This window comes from Microcebus murinus, chromosome 8 (genome assembly GCF_040939455.1).
Source record: "Microcebus murinus isolate Inina chromosome 8, M.murinus_Inina_mat1.0, whole genome shotgun sequence".
Taxonomy (NCBI): domain Eukaryota; kingdom Metazoa; phylum Chordata; class Mammalia; order Primates; family Cheirogaleidae; genus Microcebus; species Microcebus murinus.
Window position 1 is genome coordinate 87,133,613 of NC_134111.1, and position 27,260 is coordinate 87,160,872.

At 43.1% G+C, this 27,260-nt stretch overlaps 1 protein-coding gene across 3 annotated transcripts in view; it reads left to right on the top strand.

Moving 5' to 3' along the window:
- The first annotated feature begins 2,948 nt into the window (after nt 1-2,948).
- Nucleotides 2,949-27,260, top strand: part of SMARCAL1 (SNF2 related chromatin remodeling annealing helicase 1) — a 52,986-nt gene continuing 28,674 nt past the window's right edge. The window contains exons 1-10 of one of the 3 annotated variants that reach the window (XM_012785181.3): nt 2,949-3,136; nt 4,259-4,295; nt 4,997-5,769; nt 6,561-6,611; nt 10,714-10,947; nt 12,636-12,686; nt 17,247-17,433; nt 19,746-19,896; nt 21,507-21,671; nt 24,168-24,233. In XM_012785181.3, the coding sequence (XP_012640635.2) occupies nt 5,055-5,769; nt 6,561-6,611; nt 10,714-10,947; nt 12,636-12,686; nt 17,247-17,433; nt 19,746-19,896; nt 21,507-21,671; nt 24,168-24,233 (1,620 nt within the window). In that variant the 5' untranslated portion in view covers nt 2,949-3,136; nt 4,259-4,295; nt 4,997-5,054. The remainder of the gene's footprint in view (nt 3,137-4,258; nt 4,296-4,996; nt 5,770-6,560; nt 6,612-10,713; nt 10,948-12,635; nt 12,687-17,246; nt 17,434-19,745; nt 19,897-21,506; nt 21,672-24,167; nt 24,234-27,260) is intronic. The other 2 variants (XM_076005924.1, XM_012785183.2) reach the window with 2 other exon arrangements.

Sequence of the window (27,260 nt, forward strand, 5' to 3'; positions counted from 1 at the left end):
ACTCTCGCTCTCTGCTTACTCTCTCTCTCACAGGTGCCATGTGGATGAGCAGCTGATCTGGCCTCTATTCCCTCACCTATGAAACCAGATGGTCTCTAAAGTTCTTTTTAGCTTTAAAACTCAATGTGTCAATATATCTGTGAGTCATCTATCAGTATATATTTGTTTGCTGCTCAACTAAGTCCTGAGTCACTGATAATAGGAGGTTGTCAAATAAAATACAGGACACCCAGTTAAATTTGAATTTCAGATAAACAATGAATCCTTTTTTGGTATAAGTATGTCCCATGCAATATTTGGGACAAATATTTGGGACATCTACTAAATCTCATAATTCTAGCTATTTGTCTTTTATAAATACCGTTACCTTTTACAAGGAGAGAAACTGGACTTCATTCCTCTCCAGATTACCTTATAACTGTGGTCCCCAACCCTGGGGCCCTGGAGCAGTACCCATCCGTGGCCTATTAGGAACCCGGCTGCACAGCTTCATCTGTATTTACAGCTGCTCCCCATCGCTTGTCACCCCCACTCCTCCATTCCATGGGAAATTTGTCTTCCATGAAGACTGTCCCTGGTGCCCAAAAGATTGGGAACTACTGCCTTACTACAGTGTCTGCCAGCATTTTGGATTTCACAGACTAAATATTATTGGACTTTTTTGGGAGGGGAAAAACAACTTTTCATTTTGCCAAATAAAGGCATTTATAATCATCACTTTAATTATAAAAATTTAGCTTTACAAAATATTCATTACATTGTCCTTTTGTTTGTTTCTAAGGCAACCAGGTGAAGCTTCAGACCAGCTTGGGACTGCCCAGATGACTGGTTTGGGAGCTTGAGCTGTGTTGTGTTCAGCTGAAGGTCTTAAAAGACTTTAGCTGGTAGGAAGCTAAGAGTTAAATTGGAGCTCAATTGCTATAACTGTTCTCCCCTCTTCTTTCACTACTTGACTCCTGTGCATTCTTCCAGGCTTTGAAACTTTTTTAATGAATGAATTTTCATTAAAAGCTTCCTTAAGAACTTCTGAAATATGGAAAATTTTTAAAAAGACTTGCATACAGTAAGGCCTCAATAAATGATGCTGTTGACAAAGCAAAAGATGTGACTATTGAGTAGGAACTGATTAGCTTACTTTCTGAAGAAGATTTTATTTTATTTTTTTTACTGAATCCTTATTTTAATTTCCTATTCTTAGAGTTTTAGAATGTTACAGGTAATAAGGTAATGGAAAGGTAATAATATTTTCTTGTCCAATTCCAGACTTAACCAAATTGGGATTTCTTGGGGGGTAATATCCACAAGTCTATAAAATTCTAGGATCCAAAATTAAGATCCACTGGTCCACATGCTCTCTTAGCGTATATCAAAGCAGGATATTATCTTACAGGTGAGATGACCAAGGCCCAGGAGAGTGAACTGATGGTCATATGAATCAGTGATTGACATGGGTGAAGTGCACAGTACCCAGATTTCTTAGCAAATTAACTGACTTTGTTGGGGGACAGGAAAGGCAGAGACATTAATTATTTTCTGTTTACACCATATAGTAGGAAATGAGAGCAGGTATAGAGAAATAAAAGACCTAAGATTTCCTGTGCTGTCTTGGATTTACCTCAAATAGTAGCAACACCCGTCTCTTACCTGTTCTATGATTTCACAGTTCACCAACCACTTCCCACCATATTATCTTCCTTTGATCCTATTGTCAAGGAGATTTACCAATGTGGTATTGTTTTCTATCCTTACCAACGGGAAAATGGAGGCACAGTCACTGTATTTGCAGGGCCAATAAAAGGGGTAGAGCTGAGATTTGAACACTTTCTATTGCTAAACCTCACTCAAATCCTGTAAGACAAGACAATGTCATTCTCATTTAAAACATGATTGTTTCAAAAGTTACACAAGTTCTATATAATTGTAATAAGAAAATTCAAATGATTCCGAATAATATAGATTAAGAAGTTGAAAAGTATATTTCACTCTACTCTGCTCTTGAACAATTTGGTTGAATGTTCAAGTTTCCTTCCCAGACCTTTTCCTGAGTTTACATGCATTTATAGAGAAGGATTTCTTTTTTGAAAAACGGATCAAACTACACGCATTGCTGTGCTTCCCTTTTCTTAATGTCTTATTTTTCCAAGTATTAGTAGACATCTACTGTTTTAAAATGAGCTACCTTTGAAAATTGAATAATAGCAACATTCGCGTGTACACTGATGATAGAGAGACATTATATTTACCACCAATATGTAATAGTGGAGTTGATCGTGTAGGGGAAAGGGTGTTGGTGCTCAGAAATGGGGTACACTGGCTCTGAAAGTGTCAGATTAATAATTTTCTCTCAAGGGCAGGGGCTATGGAATCAGAATCACAAACTAGCCTAATAAAGCCTTGAAAAGTTATTACCAAATAGCTCTGTCTCAGTTTTCCCATCTGTAAAATGGGGATAAGAATAACATGTGACCCACTGGTTGTAGTAAGGATTAAATGAGATAATCCACATCAACGCTAAAGGCAACAACTGATGACGACAACGATGACGACAATGGGGGGGGTGGAGGATTGGGGCAGTGGGTGGGGCTTAACTTGCAAGCACAATACTAGCATTGGATGCCCCGGGGGAGACATTTTATTAAGAGCTATCAAGTCAGTCTGGCTGCCTACGATGCTCTGGAGACAGCTCTGACAGTGAGACTCCGGTTTGGGAAACTTCAATGCCTCATGCTTTCAAGATCCGGCACTTAGCTAAACCTTCGAGGAAACCGAGAACTAAAACTCCCAGAGTGCATTCCTCCTGCCCCGCCTACGACGTTGCGTCTCCCCTAATGCTCTCCAGGCTCCCGGTCCAAACTACAAATCCCAGAAGCCGATGCGGCAGCGCTCCTGCTCCCTCTCACGTCACTCCGCTTTTTGAAGCAAAACTGCGGCCGCGTTGCCCGCTGGGAAATGTAGTTAAGTGGTGACCAAGCCCACCAGGCCTCGGTGCTACAGGAAGGCGGGCAAACTGGCGGCGCTTAAATACCGGATCCCCTAACCGTCCACTTGGAAGAGTAATCTGGCTTGGGAGGGCTCTGGAGACTCGCGCGGGTTCGGGGTCGCCTGTGGATGCGGCTTGCCTTGTAGGCCTTACCGGGTGAGAAGGCAGACTAGAAGGAAGGTAGCGGAGGCAGACGAAACCAAATGCCAGCCTGGAGCAGGGAGGGGGCTAAGGGGAGTGGGGCTTGGTGCCCCTTATCTTGGGGCCGACGTGAGGCGCGCCCAGAAACTGGGTGGAGCGAAAGTCCGAGGAAACGGGGAAGATGGGCGTCCTTGTGGTGGGATGACTTACTTTGTGGCTGGGGGCTTATCAGTGGGTCCTCCTCGCCCTATGGCCTTTTCTCCTCTGGCTAGTGGAGACAGCGCAGCAGGCCTTGCACCTGAGGAGTTTGGGGGTGTAGGAGAGCCCATGTCGGAAACTTTGGCAGGAGTGTGTTACCCAAGGAGATTGAGGGCTTCTGCTATGCCTGGGAAACAAAACCTTTCCCTAACTCCTTCCTAACTGCTGGTGGTTGGAGGAGGTGGAAAGTCTCCTAGGATAAAGGTTTGGGGTGGAGAGGAGGGAGGTCTGTCCAATGGGAGCCCCAGTGGGGAGGGAAACTTTTGAACCGTGGAGCTCCTCTTAGAGGCCTAAACAGTGCTCTTGGACATAATTTATAAGCATCACACGGCATTACCTTGGGTGGAGACTGTTTAGTCTGAACCCAGCCAGAGAAATTGGTGTCCCACCCCCTGGCTCTAGAATATTCCAAAAGTGGCTCAACACAGGAAAATCTAAAGGGTAAATTCATTAAAAAAAACACAAAAAACAAACCATAAAATGGAATGTATACAGTGATCATGTGTTTATAATAAATACCTATATCTCCTAAATTTGTGGTACATGGTTATGGATAGAAAAAAATTAGAACTATAAATGAACCCTATAAACAGTGGTTATTGATTGCTGGTGAGATTACAGATTACTTTTATTTTTTTTACATGTTTATGTAGCATGTGGATTTGTACAGTGAGCTTGTATTGCTTTGTTTACCATTAGTTTTCCAAGAGTCACTTAGTTTGTATTGTGTTTTGGAAGTCAAGTACTAAGGCCTGCTGCCCTGGCTTGCACTGGGTGGTCACATGCAGATTTATTTGCCAGGAATGATAAGAGTATTGAATGCAAGGGAGGAATTTAGTGTGCAGTCTATGTGAGGCTAGTACTTTTTTCTTTTTCCAGGTTGGAAAGAGGCTGTTTTAGCAAGTGTCATGCCATGGTATGTAATTGGTTGGTCTATTTCAGTCTAAACCATTATCTGTTCTCATTTAAAATGTCATCTTTTTTTTTTTTTTTTTTTTTTTTGAGACAGAGTCTCGCTTTGTTGTCCAGGCTAGAGTGAGTGCCGTGGCGTCAGCCTAGCTCACAGCAACCTCAAACTCCTGGGCTCGAGCGATCCTTCTGCCTCAGCCTCCCGAGTAGCTGGGACTACAGGCATGCGCCACCATGCCCGGCTAATTTTTATATATATATATATATATATATATATATATATATATATATATCAGTTGGCCAATTAATTTCTTTCTATTTATAGTAGAGACGGGGTCTCCCTCTTGCTCAGGCTGGTTTTGAACTCCTGACCTTGAGCAATCCGCCCGCCTCGGCCTCCCAAGAGCTAGGATTATATGTCATCTTTTTTTTTATCTGATGAATTTAAGTTGCACTGTATAACTTTCTTGGGATCTGAGAACTCACCTTGGCTGGGGGATGGGAAGGAGAAAAATATTGCTGCTGAAATACATTTTTTAGGTTTGGATTTGCTTTTTGCTTTTTCATCAGGATCATTATTTTAGCTCACGTTACCTACTATCCCTGTGTGTGTGTGTGTGGACTTTTTTAATTATCAAAGAAACTATAATGTATCTTCTGGTTGGACGCCTTATGCATTTGTTTCCATATTCTTTTTTCCTTCCACAGCTTTTGCCAACTTTCCGATTAAAGGTTGACATTCCTGCGTAAGCATTTCCTTGTTAAAATGTCCTTGCCTCTTACAGAGGAGCAGAGGAAAAAGATTGAAGAGAATCGACAAAAGGCTCTGGCCCGTAGAGCAGAGAAGTTATTATCAGAACAGCATCAGGGCACAGGCTCAGGCTCCTCCATTGCTGCCAACTCTTCCCAGTCCAAGCAGGTTCCTTGCCAAAATCTCCCAAGGGAGCCTTCTAAGCCAGTGAGCCATGGTGTCATTGTCAAGCAACAGAATCTCAGTAGTTCATCTCATAGTGACCAAAGACTTCATAATTCCCACAGTTGTCATCTCAGCCTACCAGAGCAGGCAAAAGGGATACGGAGGAGGCAAGAAGAAATGTCCACAGCTTGCCCAAGCCATAGTCCACCAAGTCAAGTGACTCTCACTGGAATCTCCCTTCCCTTGGCACAAAGTCCTCCAGAGGTCCCAAACCCGCAGCTCTTGGGTTATGAGTTAGGTCATGGTCATCCTCAGTCTTCACATGAGATGAAATTGACACCTGTTACTTCCGTCGGGCAAAACATTTCTGACGTCCTTTGTGGCTCAGGGAGTGCAACGCCCAGGACAGAAGGAGGACTCCAGCCGATATTTGAATCCTCACTCCAAAAAGCAGGAATCTCCCAGAAGGGAACATGCATAAGGAAAGGAGATCGGTTCCAGGTGAAGATAGGGTACAATGCGGAACTCATTGCGGTGTTTAAGAGTCTGCCCAGCAGAAGTTATGGTAATCAGTCTTTTGTTCTTTAGGCGGTTTGGGTTTTTTAAAAATTATTTTTAGAGTCTCTCTGTCTCTCTTTTTTTCTGGACTCTATTGTGGTTGAAATAAAGTCTCTTTTTAATCTAACAGTTTCTCATGAATATCAAGAGAATGCATTGGCACATTCTGTCCATCCAGTTGTTTAAAAATTTTCCATTTTAGCTTGTGTTTCTCTTTATAATAGTTGTTCCCTCAGACAGCTGCCAAACTTGAGGGTTGCCACATGGCCATATGGAGAACAGTGGAATATTTACTGAGAAGCCAGTTCCTCTGCCAGGTGCTTTATATGCATGGTAGCACTTAAGCCTAACAACAGTTTTTTGAAATAAGTAGATGTTATTTCAATTTTCAAGGCAGTGGAACTGGCTCAGCAAGGGGAAGTGACATGCTCAGTTTGATTGGTCTGGAAAGGTAGGGTCGGGTGTGACTAGTTCTCAGAGCCAACGCTCAGACCTCTTGGCCTGACTACACTAGGATCAAGAGAACATGGATTCATTCTAGTCCTAACTCTGCCCTCAGCCCTCTTAGATGAAGTCCAGAACTTCTCAGGATTTGAGCTGAACTCCACTATATGGAATAAAAGAATATTCTGTATTTGCTAATTGTCATTTACAGAGATTTTGTAAAATCAGTGGGGGCTTGCCAATCGGTTCTTTGGAACTTGGCATCCATTCATTCATTCATTTGGAAGATAAGCTTTTATTGAGTACCCAAGTACAAATTATAACTATAATCATCAGCCCTCTGTTTTATTTCAGATCCTGATACCAAAATGTGGAACTTTAGCATGAAGGACTACGGTGCCCTTAGTAAGTAGACACATCATTGTCCCTCATAGAGGGAGATACTGGCATTGAGGCTTCTTTGCAGTAGCACATGTGGTCTAGCTTATGGTGTGCATGGCTTCATAGGTGGCGAAAGTTTTCAGGGTACCACTCCCACATACCTTCCCACTAGCTAGCCTCATGGGGTGGCTCCTTGGGCAAAGGTCATTCGTAACATTAACAAAAGCTAGCACTTAATGATGCCTGCTATGTACTAGGCTATTCTAAGCCCCTTATGCTAACTCTTCTTTATTCCTTATAACAACCATTTTACAGATAGGGAGACTGAGGCCTAGGGAGGCTGAGTAACACAGGGTCATATAACCAATAAGTTATGCAACTGTGATTTGAACCCAAACAGTCTGACTTCAGAGTACATGTTTCCACCAGACTGTGCAAGCTCCAGCGGTGACAGGCAGTTGGGTCAGCCCCTGATCCCTGGAAGATAACAGTGCAAAAGCACAAATTTGTGCAAAAGCACAACTCCTCACAGCACACTCCATACAGCTACCGTGTTTCCCCGAAAATAAGACAGGGTCTTATATTTATTTTTCCTCAAGAAGACACCCTAGGGCTTATTTTCAGGGGATGTATTATTTTTTTAAGTACGGTACAATCTACATTTATTCAAATATAGTTAAGTCATCTTCCTCTGGAACATCATCATAACTCTCCAAACCCCAAATTCCATCCTGAATTTCTTGCGACTCTATTTCCTTTAGAACCATTGGCTCCAATCTCTCATGTCAAGCAATAGAGCTCTCATGGGGCAGATAAGAAGGGCTGCTTGTCTTTACTGCTCCCAGACGAAATGCATGGGTTGTGCAGATACGCTGTGTAGCCATGCCCATCACTAGGTCTTATTTTTGGGGTAGGGTTATATTGCGCAAATTCTGAGAAATCCTGCTAGGGCTTATTATGGGTAGGTCTTATTTTTGGGGAAACACGGTAGCTCGCTCGAGAGTGCAGCGAGGGGGTGCTGCCCAGCAGATTCCAGTTAATGCAGTGTTCAGTCATTGTCCCCTGGGTGTGCCACTCTGTCTTCTGAGATTTTGTTGACTGTCCTACGCGAAGGTTTTCATCCCCTCATTCTGATGCCCGAAGCCCACCCCCTGTCAGACAGCCAGCCGCCAGTGTTTTAATCTCCCATTTCACTCATCCTCCCGGCCTAGTGCAAAAAGGGAAGAAGATAGGGCTGTGTTCTTGGATCACTTCTCTGCACGTTTGGGCACTAAGTAGAATTGTCTGGAGTCACCAGTACAGTTTCTGGGGTAGAGGAATGGGGGTGATGGGATAATCCCTGCAGAATTTCCTGGTTTTCTCCTTGGCCTCCACTTCTTGAAAGATATGGCACTGGGTGAAATTCTTTCTCTGGTAGCTGACCAGGCTGCTGTGAGGGAGTACCACTGACTGTGTGGCTTAAACACTAGAAATTCATTTTCTCACAGTCCTGGGGCAGGAAGTCTGAGATGAGGTACTGGCAGCGTTGGTCTCTTCAGAGAGCCCTCTTGTTGACCTGCAGGTGGCTGCCTTCTCTGTGTCCTTACATGGCCTTTCCTCTGTGTGTGCACAACCCTGCTGTCTCGCCCTCTTCTTACAAGGACACCAGTCATGTTGGATCAGGGCCCACCCTAATGACCTCATTTAACTTATTAACCTCATTAAAGGCCCTGTATCCAAATACGGTCACATCCTCAGGTACTGTACACTAGGGCTTCAATATACAAATTTTAGAGGGACATGATTCAACCTGTAACACTGATGAAGTCAGCACCTTTTTGAGGGACTCATTTTTTAAAACATTTGTCAATGTAGGAAAGGGAGACCCAGTGCTCTGGGTTAAGGTTGTAGATTCTGACACCTGGTATTCTCATTGCTATTCATTTTTAGATCAGTGACTTGCACTGTTGTGGTTTGTTTTGTCATCTTTTTACTCCTGCTCTCGGACCACAATATGTGGTAACTTAGACAACTTCTGCTTTTGCGCATTTATTTAGGTTTTCTATGCCATATGGTTCCTTTTTGTAATGCTCCATGTGCTTTTTGAAAACTGTTGATTGGGCACAAAATTCTCCATGTAGTTTTTAAATGAATTTTACTAATTAAGTGTTTGGCTCCTCTTTATCCTTCCCAATGTGTTGCAAACTTGGTCTGTTATCTACTGAGACCTTGAAATCTCTCACAGTAATTTTGGATTTGTGAATTTGTCCTTGTATTTCTAAGTTTCAGATAGATTCATGATTGTTGTGTCATGATTGGCTTTGTATCAGTATAATATATAAAGATTGTCTCTATGTTGGGCTTCTGTCATTTTGTTTTAGGTATATCTCTGGATTTTTCTTTTTTAACCCTTCCACATACTCACTGTACAACATCTAGAACGTACATTAACATATAAGGAAGAAAAAACATCTCCCATAATTTCCGCTCAGTTAATCACTATTAACATTTTGGTTTTGTTCCTTCCAGCCTTTTTTCTATGCATTAAAATATTCACGGCTGGTCACAAACACCAAAAAAAAAATAAAATAAAATATACAGATTTTATATATGCATGTAATTTTTATCTTGCCATTTTTATTTACTGCTCCAGCATAAGCATTTGTATTTTAATGAGTGTTAACAGTTAATTCTAAGAGATAAAAATGTGAGTGTCATTATCATAACTGGTCATTGTGACCTTCAAGAAATGATTTCACGGCTGGGCACAGTGGCTAACACCTGTAATCCTAGCACTTAGAGGGCCTGAGGCTGGAAGATTGCTTGAGGTCAGGAGTTCCAGACCAGCCTGAGCAAGAGCTAGACTTCATCTCTACAAAAAATAGAAGAATTAGCCAGTCTTATTGGCATGGGCCTATAGTCCTAACTACTTGGGAGGCTGAGACAGGAGGATTGCATGAGCCCAGGAGTTTGAGGTGCTGTGATAATGCCACTGCACTCCAGCATGGGCGGCAGAGTGAGACCCTGTCTTAAAACAAAAAAATGATTTCATATTATTGAACATAACATTGGTTTCTGTACTTTTGTCTTTTCTAAATTTCTTAGTAAAAAAAAAAAAATGGCTGCATAACATTCCATTGTATGAATGTGTCATAAATTGTTTAAATCAATTTTTTTTACTCTTTAATTTTAATTTGCTCCCAGTTTTTCCAGTTTTAAAGCTGTAAGGAACATGTTTGTGCATAAGTTTTTGTCTGTATTTTCAACTGTTAATTGGGATAGATTCCCAGAAGTTGCATCATTATGATCACTTCTTAGAGACCTTGCTATATATATTGCCAAATTGTTTTCCGAGGGGTTTTATTCCCAACTAGCAATATGAATGTCTAATTGTTTTTTTATCCTGCAAGTTTGAAAAGTAGAAAACATTTTTTATTTCTTTAATTATTTGTGAAATTGAACATTTCTCTAAATGTTGATTAGTCTTTTGTCTCCTGTTTTGAATTGGCTACATCTCGATCCTTAGTTTGTGGTCTTAATATTTTTTGTAAGCATGACCTCTTTTTAAATTTTTTGCAGATGCAATTACTCAATAGCTTTTGCCTTACAGTTTGTGTTTTTTGACAATTTACTTTTATGTAGCCAAATCTGTTAATCTGTAAAAGCCATCAGTAATAGGTGAAGTAATCTTCAAAATTGCACGTTTGTGTCCTGGCAGTTCTGCTTCTCATTCCCTTGTCCTCTGAGCAGTAGACAGAGTAGTATCCTGGGAATAGGGTTAGGTGGGAGATTTGTGGTGTGTTGACTACAGTGGCTTCAACAACACAACAACATAAATTACCTAATAAGTTTATTCATCCTGGTGAGCTTCCTCTTCCCCTTGTTTATTTCTGAATTCTAAGTTTCTCAATTTGAAAAACTTGAGTAGAAGAGTTACATTCAATAAATAGTAACATTCCCAAAGCCCCAGTTAAGGGACACTTGCAAGCCTTTCTATCTGTCAGTGCCTTTTCTCACCCACCTGCCAGTCCCTGGTGACCCAGTCTGCCCTCCTCCTTCCCCCTCCTCCCTTCCTGCCTGAGCATCCCAGGGCCATGCCAGAGTCCTCTGCTTTGTCAACTTCTCTCCTTTTCCTCTTCTTTGGCAGTAAAAGCAGTCAAGCATCTCTCCATGGTCACCCTGGAGCCTTTGAAAGGTGCTGATGGCAGCAGGGAGTCACCCTCCACCAGCATTGGGGGACAGGCCAGCCTTCCGTCAGCTCCATCCCTTGCCTTTGTCAAAGGGCAATGCATGCTCATCTCACGGGCCCGCTTTGAGGCAGACATCGGTTATTCAGAGGACCTAATCGCACTATTTAAACAAATGGATTCCAGAAAATATGGTAAGGAATTGGTCTCTGAGTCCCAAGGATGTGGGACTCAGTAGTCAGTGATCTCAGCATAGGGTGTTTTACTTTATCTTTGAATATTCAAAAATGACTTCCTGGTCTGCTTTTCTTCCCTTGCTCCAGACAGCAAACACATACTGGGCCCGTTTTGTTGTTAAGGCCTCCCAAAGAGAAGGCCCCACAATTTTACCCATTCACGTGGTCTGTATCTTGGTAGAAGCAGATAAATTCCTACTTCAGCTATTTAAACACATCGGTTTTTTTTTTTTTTTTTTTTTTTTTGAGACAGAGTCTCACTTTGTTGTCCAGGCTAGAGTGAGTGCCGTGGCGTCAGCCTAGCTCACAGCAACCTCAAACTCCTGGGCTCGAGTGATCCTTCTGCCTCAGCCTCCCGAGTAGCTGGGACTACAGGCATGTGCCACTATGCCCGGCTAATTTTTTATATATATATATCAGTTGGCCAATTAATTTCTTTCTGTTTTTTTTATAGTAGAGACGGGGTCTCGCTCTTGCTCAGGCTGGTTTTGAACTCCTGACCTTGAGCAATCCGCCCGCCTCGGCCTCCCAAGAGCTAGGATTACAGGCGTGAGCCACAGCACCCGGCCAACACATCGGTTTTTATTTTGGCCTTAGCAGAGCAGAAAAACAGGTTGTTGTCATGAAAATAAATGTCTTTCCCTACACAAATTTAGGCAATGGTTTTCAAACTCTGAGGGTTCATGGGAACCTGGAGGGCTTGTTAAAGGCAGACTGCTGGGCCCCACTGGCAGAGCTTGGAATTCAGGAGCTCTAGGGTGGGGTCCAAAATTTGCGTTTCTCACAAGTTCCCTGCTGCTGCGGCTGCTGGTCACAGGCCCGCTGTCTGAAAACACGGGTGGTTGCCCACTCTGGCTGCTCCTTGGCAGCACTGGCTACTGCAAAAACACTGATGCCTGGTTCTCACCCAGAAAGGCTGGTTTATTTGGTCCCAGGTGGGGCCTAGGCATTGGTATTTTTAAAAATCTTCAGGTTAGCCTAATTATTAACCAGGCTTGAAAACTACTGGCCAAAGCGATAGTTTGATTTTATTTTTTGTGAGAATTTTCAAGAGCTTCCTGGTCAGAAATGGCTTTAAAATTCTGGGCTCCTGGGTTTCATTTTTAGCTTTGGCCACATTGTTGTTAAAAACTACCTGGCTAGGCTGGGCGCAGTGGCTCATGCCTGTAATCCTAGCACTCTGGGAGGCCAAGGCGGAAGGATCTCTCAAGGTCAGGAGTCTGAAACCAGCCTGAGCAAGAGCCAGACCCTATCTCTTCTAAAAATAGAAAGAAATTAATTAGCCAACTAAAAAATAAATATAAAAAGTTAGCCAGGCATGGTGGTGCATGCCTGTAGTCCCGGCTAGTTGGGAGGCTGATGCAGAAGGATCACTTAAGCCCAGGAGTTTGAAGTTGCTGTGAGCGAGGCTGATGCCACAGCGCTCTAGTCCGGGCAGCAGAGTGAGACCCTGTCTCAAAAAAAAAAAAAAAAAAAAGAGGGCAAGTACTCAATCTTATTACTGTATCCCTGGTGGCAAGTACAGGACCTGCCATGTTGTTCAGACTTAATGGAGGTGTATGAAACCAGAGAATAAAGGCATCAGTGTGATGACATAGCAAGAGGGCAGGGTGTCCCATTGACTTATGTATTTCTTCTCATTGCAGATGTCAAGACCAGGAAGTGGAGCTTTCTCTTAGAAGAGCACAATAAACTAAGTGAGAAGCCTTCCTTGCCTATTCTATGTCATGCGATTATTAAGTTTTAATAATCTGCCTTAAATTTAATGTATTATTAAAGAATCTCCTCCTTCCTCTGCTGCGGTAGCTTCAGATGCTTGAGTACAGGGTAAGTAAAGGTGGGAACGTTCTTGGCAGCCTCATCCGTGTCCACTGAGACAACGGCTTTGTGACAGCCTACTCGAACGCAGGACCTCTTCTTCCACAAGGGCGAGGCAATACTACTAGTCCTGCCTTGATAGAAGTGTTAGAAGGGAGGGTTTGTGGACTTTGGGAATCAGGTGAGCTGGGATTGCTTAGATTAGATGGAAGCTGCCCATTCTCCTAAGATGACCTCTGAGAGCATGCTCTCAGTTTACTTCTAGAACTAGATGACCAAGAGAGGCAGAGTCACTAGTAATGGGCTTCATAATGGGCTGAATTCTGTCAGGTGCAGAGGTCAAGACCAAGGGACTCAAGCATTTTAATAAGCACGTTGAGACTGACCAAGGTAAGGGGGTATGTGTACAGATATTTTAACTGTAAGAAGTAGTAGTCAGTTTTGGTTGATCATTTTCTTCTGTATGCTCTGCTTAGATGGGGCAATCTATTCTAATATGCCTGGGAAAGGGGCACATGGCCATATCTCAGCCTGTCCCAGAATGCCAGTCCCTCATCCATCTGGCTGTAATGATTCTGCATTGGGTATGAGGCTGGCTCAACTTAGGTTCCTACTGCTTGATGGCTGAGGCTCCTAGATGGAAGGAGGAGTCATTTTTTGGTACCAGTCAGGCCAGGGGAGACATGATCCAACCCTGGGAGCTCCGGGTTATTGGCTGTCTTGCCTATCAGGCTAGGGTTTTAAGGAAGAGGTTGAAAAGCAGGTTCTTTCCCTTTGTCTCCTTATGTGACCTCCTGTGTTACATTGAGTAGGTAATTCAACATTCCAGGTCCCATTTGTCCCTTCAGTTAAAAAAAGGGGGGGGGGGTGTTTAATCCATATCTGCTCTGTGACATAGAAATTACATAAAATGGAAAGGCTTTTGATTCCTTGAACGAAGACTTGCTATGAATTACAAGGTTAGGTTTGACTATGAGATGGTGCTGAGTATCAGTAAATGCTGGCTAAAGCAGAAAAGATAGCTGGTTCTCTGGCTGCTGCTATTTAGAAGTTGGGATTCAGAAGGAACTATTTGGCCAAAGCTGAATTTTTGATGAGAAATAGGAGCGAGTTCTTTCCTTTTTGCTTCTTTGTCTTTCCACCAGGAAACACATAAATATTCAGCTATAAATGTGTTGACTTTTACGGAACAACAAAAAGCAGGATACTTAGAGCATTAACAGATGAATGTAATGTTAAAAATCTATGACTGGTGACTCATACATACAGCATTATATAACAGTTCCTAATCTTTTGTGGACCATAGACTCCAAAATAACGCATGAAAACAATGGATTCTTCACCCAGAAAAAAATGCACATAATGGCCATACATAAAATTTTGCACTTGGTACTAATGATTCCACAGATCCTGAGTGAAGAATTTTATTAATAGATTTAGTTTTTACATGCTATCTCATCTTTACCATGTCTTATGGAATGTAAGACTGATCCTCCCCATTTCATAGATTGGAAAAAGCTTCAGCCCAAAGCTTTCCTTATTGGGAGCTTTTCAGGGTCATAGTAAAGTCAGTGACAGAAATAAGAATAAAATTGCCATCTGTGTTTGTAACCTGACCCATCATCAAATTTAGAATCAGCTCCATGAAGTAAGAAGCCGAAGAGGGAGGGCACTGCAGAATACAGCACCATTTCCTGGGCAGTGGGCTCCTCTCGCTTCACCCCAGGGTCTCCTTCCTCATGTGTGAAATTAGATTATTGACCCTAAGCTAGTGAGCACATACATATGAGAATGTCAGTGAGACCTGAATACATGGATCCTCAGTGATGAAGTAGTGAGAAGCATTTTTCTAGTAAGGCGAATCTAAGGACTTTCCTCCCCTCTCTTTTCTAAGTGTTGTGGGGCCTTTTGTCCCAGTGAAATTGGCATAAGGCTTTTTGTTTTCTCCTGGCTGTCACAGTCCAGAAGGGCTCTCAACAATCTTGTCTTGTCAGCTGCTATTTGAAAACATTAGCATCTCTGCTGTGTGGCTAGTAGCATTCTGCCAAAGAGCTATTTTACAGAAATGACTTCTAGATGACTCATGAAGCCAGACAGCATGCCTGTCATCTCCCAGTAGCAGGGAAATGACAGTAGAGACAGATGTTGACAGGGAATGGTGGCTTTCTCAAACACCCAGTTGGCAGAACTAGCAGCTGAGGATCTTGGAGATAGTTGGTAGGAGACATAGTAGATGTTGGTTTTATTCCTCTTAAATGGCTGAAAGAGCATAATGCTTACAAAGCACTGCATTTTACACCAGCCAGATCATCAGCTTGTTCTTAGCTTTCATCAGGTATTTGAGTTCTGAAGATCACTAGGATTAAAATGAAAATGATTTCTGAAAGCACATAGAGTGCTCAGTCTCCTGAAGTGTGCTGAAATCAGCATGCTCAGATTTAATTTGGAGGTATAAAACGTATTTCTGCATCAATATGGACAGTCTATTTTATATTAAAGCTGTCAGCCTTACCTAATTTCCTCTTGTGGTGATTCTGTTCATAGAAACTATTTCCAGAAATAACTGGTGCTTATATTTAGTGAAGGGCAGAAATTGATTTAAATCTATTGAAAATACAAAGTGATTGGAGGTAGCAGTAGATAGCTCAGTCCTGCATATGCACATCAGTATTTGCAATGGTAACCACTTGATGGTTGTAGCAAAAGACTTTGGGAAGACCTTGTGAGGATGTTAAGAAAACATAGGCTCACCATATGGAAAAGAGAACCAACAACCTTAGAATTTCAAATAATATTGGGTAGAAATGAATACACCCAGTTTTTCCTTTTGCTTTTTTTACTTGCTACCTGAGGACAATTAGCCTCTTGGGTTACTCTGACTCCTCAGGGTGCTATTGAAAAAGAAAAGGATAAAGAGCAATTGAAGATCTGTAAATAATGGTTGCTCTTCTAATTAGGTTTTTCAAAGGAAAATGATAAAAGGGAAGAACATCTTGAAAGTTACAGCCCACAGGACAGTGGGCTGTGATTAGTGATTTAATAATTCTACTGCCAGGGATCTCTAGGTCTGTCATCTTAAGTTTTTTACTTTTAACTCATCTCCCTCACCCCTGACAGTTATGTTCTGTTAATTCTTTCCTGTTTCTCTATTGAGTAAAGTTTTTTTTTTTTCTCTTTTTTAAATGTTAAAATTAGGTGAGACTAAGTTCTTTCAAAAAGCAAGGTCAGTGCAATTGATTTGTTTTCATTTCCATGTAGATTACAAATAATTTATTTCTCCCACTTGGGTGAATGGCCCTAACTAAAACAGATTTCTCCATATATTATATAGGGATCCAGGACCAGCATACTCGGAAGGAAAGTAAAGGCTGCTAAATGTAAATTGAAAGAGTCTGAGTAATGGTCACTTAAAGTAGTAGTTTAGACTCTAAGCTTAGCAGGGGTTGGTTAACTGTTTTTGTAAAGGGCCAAATAGTATTAATAAATATTTTAGGCTTTGTGGGCCATGTAGTCTCTATCCCAGTGGCTCAGCTCTGCCATCGTAATATGAGAACAGCCGGACACAATCCCTAAATGAATGGCATAGCTGTTCTCTAGTAAAACTTTACTGAAAAACAGGCAGGAGGCCAATCTGGCCCACAGGCCTTAGACTGCTGATCTCTGCATTAGAGAATAGGTAAGGAGCTAGCAAGGAACATCCAGATACAGAGTTTTTTAGCTTCTTTACCACAGAAATCAGTACTATAAAACTCACTTCTCTTGAGGGGAGATATTAATTCTCTTATGTAAAGGGCCAAAAATGTACTTTTTTTTTTTTTTTTTTAATCAGTTTGTGGCCTTTGCATAGACTTTGTCTTTTATTGTTGTTTTTAAACAACACCAATTTTTATCATACCAACCTTCTTGGAAACACCTAACAGCTTCTCCATAAAGAGCAGTGTTTCCTTGCCTTTTGATAGTTGGTAACTTGTAGTTCTCTGCCTCCTCAAACATCAGAACAAAACAAGGAGAACGAAAACAAGACAAAATTTATTCTAAGACTTGCTTTTTCTGGACTGATTTTTTTAGAGAATATAGGTCCTTATTTTTTTAATGGGAATACTGAGATAACTTTTTAAATTTCTTTAGGGTAAAAAAAAAAAATCAGTCACAAAAATGCAGTTCTTTCCAGTTTGTGTAGTACAGCAAATTGACTTGGCATTAATTCTTGCCTCTTATTTGCAGAAATTAAGGAATGGAGAGGGAAATTAGTTGTCCAGGTTCATGTACTTTGCCTGGGATGTAACTGTCAGCCCCTGATTTTCTCTCTAGTTAACCTTTTTGAGAAGATGGGGTGAAGCAGAATTTCAGTTATTGAACTGTATATCTCGAAGCTCCTTCTCTGTCCCCAGATGTTTTGAGAGTGAACACTCCAGCTCATTCACCTCTGTTCTTTCCAGTTAAAAGGGTACGCGATCTTCCACAAGTTCAGCTGGATCCCCTGCCCAAAACGGTCACCCTGGCTTTTGCTTCTCAGCTGGAGAAGACGTCTCTTCATCCCACGGCAGATGTCCCAGAGGCAGACCTTTCTGAAGTGGACCCCAAGCTCGTGCTTAATCTGATGCCCTTTCAGAGAGCTGGTGTCAAGTAGGTTCTTGATCTTGCTCACACCTTCTCTTCTCTTGCATGAATTTCATTACTCCCCACAAGCTGGGTTCGGGTGCTTCCCCTTTTATGAACTCTCATCTTCCACAAATACGTAGCAGAATCTAAGCATTAAGCAGCCAGGTGTGCTGTTTTCAAAACCTCATTGTAACTATTGACTCTGATTGCAGGGATGCAGAAACCCTATTTAAACTAGCTTAATGAAAGAGGAGGTTTCTCAGTGCATGTAGTAGAAAATCCAACATCTCTAAAGATCTCTTGAGGACTCTCCCTCTCTCAACTTTTCTTAGTTTACTCTGTTCTCACCCAGGTGCTCCTCGAGTGTGGCAACTAAGGCTGCCAGGGGCTTCCAGCTTTCAGTGCATCAGCTTAGCAACTACAGAAGCACTTTTACCCTGATGGGTTTGACACTGCAGTGGCTTAAGTCTGGTGTTGACGTTGGAGCCAGTCACTGTGGCCCTGAAGGCTTAAAGTCTTGTTGGTTAGACTGGGTGATAAGCCCATCCCTGAAGCCAGTGGGTAGGGCCTGCCCCCTAAAATACTTCAGCTGAGAGTGGGAGGTGGTGGCTCTCCAAAAGAAACTCAGGGTGCTGTTATTAGAGAAAGAAAAAAGATAAACCTGTGTCCTGACCTGTCCTTATTTTCCAGAGTTTCTTGGGAGAAGCAAAATGCCAGGTTTGAAGTTGCCATCTCTTGAAAATGCAGGTGTTGAAGGAGAGGAAAGAGGAAGTCTTGATAGTCTGTCTAGAGATAATGTGTGTTAGAGCTGTTATTAGGCAGTGTGGTTGGAGACAGAGTCCTCTGCAAGGGGTGGAACCTGAGTTATTAATATCAGTGGAGCTGACAAATGGAGACGGCCTGCCTGCCTGAGACCTGTTTGTGGTATTGGGCAGCAGTCTGGCTGCTGTCTCAGGCAGGACTCTGGTCTGTGTGCCGTCAGGGCACAACACGCTGTACCGTGGCCCCGTTGCCCCAGCCCTGCCTGCCACTCTTGTCTCCCTTTTTCTCCCATCTCTCTAGAGAGTGCACTTTACAAAATGTCATCTTGCTTTGCCATTTCAGTCCTTCATCTGTTGAGATGTCCTTTGTGCCTTGTTTTAACCAGGCTCAGAGTGGTTGAGTTCTTCTCCCCATACTTTTTGCTGATTAAAGGATGTTATGTTTTGTTTTCACTATGCGAGACAGAAAAGAAGAGCTATGCGACTGGCTTATTAGCAGGTTCCTGAGCAAATGTTCAGTTTTTCAGGAATTCATAGAAAGAGGACTAGTGTTTGGCACAGGGCACTAGACATCTGGCATTCAGGGTCCTTTTTGCTTTTTTCCACTGATTTCTTATGCAACTCAAGCAAGTCATTTTTACTGTTTGTGTCTTGTTTTTCTTTTTGAGGCATAATAGTTAGGATAGAAGCACTTCCTTAGCACTTACGATGGTGCCAAGCATTGTTTTCAGTGCTTTATATATTAACTTTGTTCATCTTCCTACAACACTGTGAGGCAGGTTCCTGCTGACTGCTGAGGGGCTGAGGCAGAGTGAGGTGAGGGAATGTGCAGGAAGGTGTGCAGCTTCAGAGTGGGGAGCTGGGACTCCGACATAGTGCTCCACACCCTTATTCATCAGCTATTACCCGGGGTTGTTGTACTCTAAGGGCTTTAGGATCCTGAGGCTGCTAGGGAGTGAAGAACTCGATGCTGAGGTTGGGGCTCCCTCTTAGACACACACCCTTGTTCCCCTTCTCTCCTGTTTGTCCTCTTCTTCTTCTCCAGCATTGTCTGTCTCTGCTAGCTCCGTCCCTTTGCCTTTATGTGTACTGAGCACTCTCTGATCTTCAGAAAGCCTTGTTTTCACGCCACCAACTCTTCTTTCTTTCCTTCCTTTCCAGGCGGACTCTCAGTGAGTGGGCACGCCCCTCCACAGCCCTGGCCATGGGCTGCCCCTCCCCCCCACTCCTCTGTCCACACCCGCTGGGCCTTGCCTGCGTTAGACTGAGGTTGACACTGACTCCTCTTACTGGAGACGTCCTCCCTTGTCTTCCATGACCTAAAGATCTTGTAGATCTTTTCCCCACCTTTTGGCCACCATTCCACATTTTCCCTGTTTTGACCTGCTCTTTTTCTTGTTTTGTTTGCCTCCTAACTGGCTTCTGCTCCTTCCTCTTTGGGGAGCAAGTCTAGCGGTGGGCGGGCCTGCGCTGGCCCGTGCAGTGCCCACCTGCTGCACGGAGGGCCGAGAAAAGCCCCTGGGAAACGTGCCATGCTGTTGCCTGTGCTGTTGTCCTCACCTTGTCTGCTTTCAGTTTTGCCATAGCAAAAGGAGGCCGCCTGCTGCTTGCCGATGACATGGGCCTGGGGAAGACCATCCAAGCTATCTGCATAGCAGCCTTCTACCGGAAGGAGTGGCCACTCCTGGTGGTCGTACCTTCTTCTGTGCGCTTCACCTGGGAACAGGTTAATTCTCTTTGTATTGTGATTTTTGCAGGGAAGGTTTTCCTCTGCGTTAGAGTAATGGAATAATTGGAGACAGGGCCTGGGGATCTTTAAGCATCTGTCTCAGGTAAGGGCAGGAGGAGAGATGAGATAGCCCCCTGAAGGCAGGCTGATGGTTTTCTGAATTAGAATCAGGGTAGATCTTTGGGGAAGAAAGCCAAGTAGTTACCAGCCTGGAGACCTAGCTCCTCCTGTCAGCAGACACTTCCAGTACTTCTGTGTCCCTGCTAATAATACCTTTTATCTGTAACATACTTAATTTTCAAAATATTTTTACCTCCTTTATTTTCCTTAATCCCATAACAGCCATGTGCAGTAGATGCACTAGATAGTAACCTGATTTATAGATGAGAAAACTGCATCTCACAGAGGTTAAGGCTGTGCTTCATGCTAATGAGGAGCCGCCATACAGGACCTTAAAGTTGCCTCTCCTGACATCCTGGCTCTGAGGTTTTGCACTCTGTAGAGGGTGGGGTGTGTAGCATGTTCATTGTCTGCCAGGTAACTTGATGGGTGAAGAATCTGACATGCACACTGTATTATCACTCACTCTTGAGCTTTTTCTACTATAAATCCAGGAATCAGAGTGCTTTTATGAAATGAATAAAAGTCCTTGTGAGCAAACTCAGAAGGAAGACCTAATCCATTTCCGTAGCTTTTTCTAGCTTTATGCTACTGAGGTCGGCCTTTGGCCTCCTCACCGCTGGGCTTCTTTGAGCCACTTGTGGAGAAGAGGCAGCTCCTCCTGCTCCTGGACAGCCTGATGCCCAGTCATGCCATTCTAACCGAAGAGAAGGCAAAAAAAACTCAAAAATGTGCATCAAAACAATACCTTATTCTTTTCCTGTCGTTAAGATCTGAATTCTGCCACCGCCTGTAGAGTATAGTCATTTAATACATATTCTGTGTGTGTTAGATTCCTACAGCACCCTCAGAAATTGTAGGCAAGAGTCAGATAGATGGTCACCAATGTTCCCTGTGTCAGAACAGTGTCAGCCCAGGCAGAACAGGGCAGCACCCAGATACTTGGGCACTGTTGTGAAGCCACCCTGGTGGCTTTCAACTGGCTGCAGCTACTCCGTTTGGCTAGAGAGGGTAAGATTGCTAGAGAGAGAGGGTGGATTTGGATTTGTAGAAATAGTGGCATAAATGTTTTCATCGTCATCAATAAACATGGTTGCCTTCAGTGTACCAGGCTTTGTTAAGTTCTTTATAACGTTCCTCTTAAAGAGAGTCTGTTCTTTCCCTGTAGAAATTTGCTGTCTAGTTAGAGATCCCAGTGCTGAGACCCACTGATGCCATGAAGTGACTGCTAACCAAGGAAGCGAGTGTCCTGTCAGGGGCACATGAAGCGGGTGGGAGGTGAGAGGGAGGTGTAGATGATGGCTGTTCATGGCCACGAGGACTACCGCGGATACAGGAGGACATGGTGGGAGAGAGACCACGTGTGTTCTTCAGGGTGTGTGAAAATTGGTCCGCGCTGAGAGTGCTGTTGACGGATTGGCTGGCGTCGTGACTGCAGCTGTGTGCCAGGTCATCATTGTGATTTTGTTCTCTCCTGTCATCTGCAGGCCTTTCTTCGATGGCTGCCGTCTCTGAGCCCAGAAGACGTGAATGTCGTGGTGACCGGGAAGGACCAGTTGAGAGCTGGCTTGGTCAACATTGTCAGTTTTGACCTGCTTAGCAAGTTGGAAAAACAGCTAAAGCTAAAAACCCCTTTTAAAGTTGTCATCATTGTAAGTGACTTGGCAAAGTCTCTTAAGTATTTTATCTCTCTGGAAACTTTCTTCTCAGAAATTCCAAGAACTTGCATATCCATAATCTCATTGAACCTCACTCAGGTTCTAGGAGAATAGAAATCACTTTCTTTATTTTAAGGGGAACTGGCATTTCATTTGTCTCAAATAGCCATTTGCAATCCTGGCTACATATTAGAGTCTCCTGGGGAGCTTTTTTAAAAATGTGATTTAATAGGGTCTGTGCTGAGGGTTTCTAGCCCATCTCTTCCCCATTGTGGGGTCACGGGTGGGGCCATCTCATGGACCCTGACCACCTAGGGCTCCTACAGCCTGGGCAGCAAGGGAGTGTGCCTGCGTCTGGTGCCATCTTGTCAGGATGGCTGAGACATGCAGTTCAAATAATTAAGCTTTTAGGCAATATGAAGATACCTCCCTCTATCCCCGCCCAAAAGGACTTTCTATTCTAGTTGCTTTTTTAAAGAAGGCTTTACTGGAGTCCTGCTGCCAGATTTGACAGCATATCTTGCAATTACTGGCTTTCCTTTTAACTCTTCATATACTGCCTAAGGAAAGTCTAGACAGACTTGGTACCCTGTCAGTACTGAATGTGTTGACATAGTTTGCAAAAGTATTGGAGGAGCTTAGAGAAGGGAAGGAGAAGATACAGTTACTGACCTCAGGGGATCTATTAGTATGTTTTGGACTAAGAACCACACTGTGTTCTTAGCATAAACAGACTAAGTGTTTATAGTTTTTTAAAGCTATACAGGTAATGAGTCTTTGGGGGAGTCATGTCTGGTTTGGCACAAATTCAAGTATGGCTTTGAAAAGATGTCAGCATACATGTGAAATGAAAACATTAAAAGTTTCCCAGGATGATAGTGATTGCCCTGGAGTGTGTGGGAAGAGTAATGCCTTCATTTCTTGAGTGTTACCTTGTATTAGGTACTTACATATAATCACCAATCTTCCAAATGGCCCCTGAGCAGGTATTATCCTTTATCCTTGTGAATTATCCATTTCACAGCTGATAAAACTGACAATGAGAGTAGGTACATAATCTGTCATAGGCAGAAAGCTAGCAAGTTGGAGAGTTACTGATTAAAACTAGGTTGCATCTGCCTTCAGAATTCATGTTTTTCTGTTTCTGACCCATCACTTAACCTGCCATATGATTTTTGGCAAGCCACTTACTATCAGTGTTTGTTCTTCAGTTAAATAAGAGCCCTATCCTCCTGTTTTCAAAAAAATGTTATAGGAAGGAATAGAGTCATGGCTTTGAGGTGTCACACTGCTTAGATGCTTCAGTATCAAGCTATTCTTTGTGATTTGCTCCAGTGTTGGCACATTTTTCAATGGTTGAAAGAGTCTATTCCCTTCCACATCCGACACCGTTTTCTGGACTGTCACAGGGCACATCAACAGGTTACGAATATAATACCCAGGCTTCTGGGACTAGTTATTGCCTTGACGTCTTGGGGATTATTTCACACTCCCCTTTGTTGTGGTCTCGAGGCCCCTTTTTGCTCATCATAGTTAAAAGGGAACAGGAGATTTCTTCCAGATCATCTTCAGGGACAGAGGTGGGATCTCACTGATCCCTCGGTTATAAGGTGGCACATGCCAGGAGTGCTTACTAAGCGGCAGAACTGTTCTAAGGACTTTGTGTGTGTTAGCCCATTTGAGACCCACAGCAACTCAACACACTGGGAACTGTAAAATGGGAAAATTAAACCCATTAGGGGAAAGTGGCACTGTAGAAAGGTCAACTAGTTGCTCAGAGTCACATAGCCAGGAATGTGAATGTGTACCAAACTGTATTTCCCCCAAAATACTAACAATGTCTTAGTTACTCATTTGGCTTTAGAAAACATGAGAAGTTTTGTGTTTGCTTATGCACAGAATGCAGACTGTAAATAATCAGACTCTGTTCTAAATATAATAGTCCCTTGAGAATAAGAATCATCACATCATCATCTTTCCATTTCTCAGTTCCTACAGAACTTTGTTTGCAGCCACTTCAGTGACATGTTAACAACACTGTCTGCTAGGTTGTCAGCACGTCTGACATCCTTCCCACACTGCAAGCCCCTGAGTGCAGGGGCTGGACCCCCAGGCTTCACGCTAGTGTGGAGCCCACCACGAGTCTTCAGCACACTTTACTCCAGTGCTACCCAGGTGCAAGGTGCCTCCTACATAACAGCAAACTACCTTTCAGTGGTTTGTTCATCCAAGCAGCCTCTGGAGTGGGCAGGGCAGGGATTCACTAACCCCACTTTACAGGTGGCAGATGGTCCCCAGAGAGATGAAGCAGCTTGCCGAGATCGTAGTAGAGAAGCTGCCACCAGAGCCGTGGGTCCTTACCTAGGCCTGTGAAAGTGCTAAGGGAGGCACCCACATTGCACGTGCCACGCCAGGGTCAACCTGAAGGTGGGCTCTGTCTCTGCCACTCAGGATGGGGCCTTGTTCACCCACATGGCTGTTTCTTTTCAGGATGAATCTCACTTCCTTAAAAACAGTAAGACTGGCCGCTGTCGAGCAGCTTTGCCCCTCTTAAAGGTAAGTACTGCTGAGAACAGACTCTGAGCCTGAGCTGCCTCAGCACTGAGATCTCACAGTATTTTGCTTGGTGTCGTGAAGGTCCTAGTAGAGCAAGGGCTGCAAGTCCAGGCCTGTGGGCCATGGATGTGACTTAGCATTGACTTACGGCATCTCTCCTGAGGGCTTTAGTGCCAGTTTCGTTTTTCTTCCTAACATCCTGCTAAGGAGCAAGTAATTAGTACTGTTGTCTTTGTCTCTCAAAAATGAAGACCTGTTGAGGGTCACAGGCTGGGTGGGAACTAGACTCCAGAACCCTCCTGGCTTCTTACCTGGGCAAGGGGAATCTCTGGCAGCTTGTCCACTAAACAGCTCAGGAAAAAACTGTATATCATCTAAGTCACTTGTAGTGGCAAAGCTATCAAAGTGCTGGAAATAAGGGAACTGAGTTAGACAAACTTAGAACTGGGCTAGATCCTATATATCAGCAAGATGCACTGACAACACTGAGACATGTCTCTAAGCCAGTGCTCTTTCCTGTGGTTCCCCTAGGCCTGTTTGGCTAACAGGAGGGCCAGCCATCCGCATTCCTCTCTTTAGGTCTGAACTTGTCCCTGAGTGCGTGAGTTCTGGCTTCAGAGCTGCAGAAATGGGCATTTGGTATAGGTTCAAATCTTTAACGCAACATCATAGGCTCCATGTTGGCTTTTTTGGTTGTTTGTTTGGGTTGAGGGGGCGGGGTTTGAGACAGAGTCTCTGTCCATCCAGGTAGAGTGCAGTGGTGTCATCATAGCTCACAGCAACCTCAAACTCCTGGGCTTAAGCAGTCCTCTTCCACAGCCTCCCAAGTAGTTGGGACTACAGGCATGCACCACCACGCTCACCTGATTTTTTTCTGTTTTTAGTAGAGATGGGATCTTGCTCTTGCTCAGGCTGATTGATCTTGAACCCCCTAGCTCAAGCCATCTTCCCGCCTCGACCTTCCAAAGTGCTAGGATTACAGGTGTGAGCCACCAGCCAGGCTCCATGCTTTGTTGGGTACTTTCTTCTGTGTCAGTGTTTGACATCCTAGTCTATACCCCTGACAGAGCACAGGCCTCCAGATTTCTTCCCATCTCTTTGGAGTGAGTTTTCCTAATATTGGGGGAGAAGAAGGGGAAGTACAATTAGAAAAGTAGCTTTTTCTCTCATGACAAGTTAGAAATCTCTCACAGATGATTTTGGAGGGACCCACTTTGGTTTGTGTAGACAGAACATATGAAAGCGTATGTTTATCCTGTGCTTAAATTAAAGCAGCCCTTGTATCACACCAGCATTTTAAAACTACAGTTTTGGCTGGGTGTGGTAGCTCACACTTGTAATCTCTGGGAGGCCAAGGCAGGAGGATTACTTGAGGTCACGACCAGCCTGAGCAAGAGCTAGACCCCGTCTCTACTAAAAATAGAAAGAAATTAGCCAGACAACTAAAAATAGGAAAAATTAGCTGGGTGTGGTGGTGTGAGTCTGTAGTCCCAGCTTCTTGGGAGGCTAAGGCAGGAGGATCGCATGAGCCCAGGAGTTTGAGGTTGCTGTGAGCTAGGCAGACGCCACGGCACTCTAGCCTGGGTGACAGAGCAAGAGTCTCAAAAACTAAAAAATAAAACAGCAGTTTTTATTGCTTAAAAGCTTTAAGTCTTACCTAAACTAGGAAAAACAAATATACTAAATGTTGATGAAGCTTAGTATTTGAAAATTAACTTAATTTTACCAGCTTCCCACAAAACACACTTATAAGTATCTACTCATTTCAAGTTTTTATTTATTTATTTTTTTAGGGATAACAGGTAATATACATATTCCAAGGCAGGGTTATGTCATATGCTCCAAACCTAAAAATAAAAGTCCTTAAAAAGCTTGATCCTCTGCTAATATTTCCTTTAAATATGTATATGCCGATAGCCATTTATGGACACACTTAAATGAAATGTTTTTCCTAGGGTGGTAACCCTTCTTTTGGGAGGCTTTAATATGTTTTCCTTAGAAAAATGTTAATAGGCTTTGGTACTCTGGTTCCAATATTATAGCCATAACTAAAATTAAATCTGTACCCTGATTGTTTAGACAAAAGAAATTGCACAATAGATAGATTATATCATTAAAGTTATAATATGAAAGCTTCTTAGCAACCACCTTGTTAATGCAGCTGTTGCCTGGTTGGGCAAGCTGAGCCACATATTGGTTTCTGAAATGTGTGCTTCCAAGTGGGACCTTTGGAAGCAGCAGGTACGTCTTTAATTATCATGGGTATATTTCAAAGTGACATTTAAAACAAATCTTTAAACTGCTAGTATATTTTATTCTGCATTTGCTATAGGACTTGGATGAGTTAATATTTTAAAATAGGACCCATGAACATGGCCTGCTATTTGCAAAGGTATATTGAAGTCACTCTCTTCTGCAACGTTGACTTCACATAATGCTGGACATGGCAGGACTGGGGTGGAGGGGGGTAGTGTTCTGTGCTATTCCCTTGACCAAACCTTTCATCTCTCTGTTATATTTTTGTCTAGATCAGAGTTTCTCAGGCTTGGCACTATTGAAATTTTGGACTGGTTGACTGTTTTTTTGTAGGGGGCCATTCTGTGTGTTGTAGGATGTTTAACAGCATCCTTGGCCTCTACCCACTAGATGCCAGCAGTACCCTCCCCCCATGTGACAACCAAAATTATCTCCAGATGTTGCCAAATGTCCCCTGGGAGTGAATAAATTACTTCTCACCCATCTCCTGCTCTCCCACCCTCATTGAGAACCACCGATTTAAATACTCTAAGGAAATGAATCTAAATGTTTTTGGAATAAGAAGATAATTGAGAGAAAATAAAGTATGTCTTTGAAAAGCCACATAGGGGCCTAATTTAATACCACTTTATTGTTCCTCTAATGTGTACATCTCTTAGAACTATATTCTGATAATATCACAAGATATTTTCAGCAAATGTGCTTAATGAGGTAATTAGATTATATTGTACAATCTGTGAGATAGCAGGGCCAGATCACATCCAGAAAATG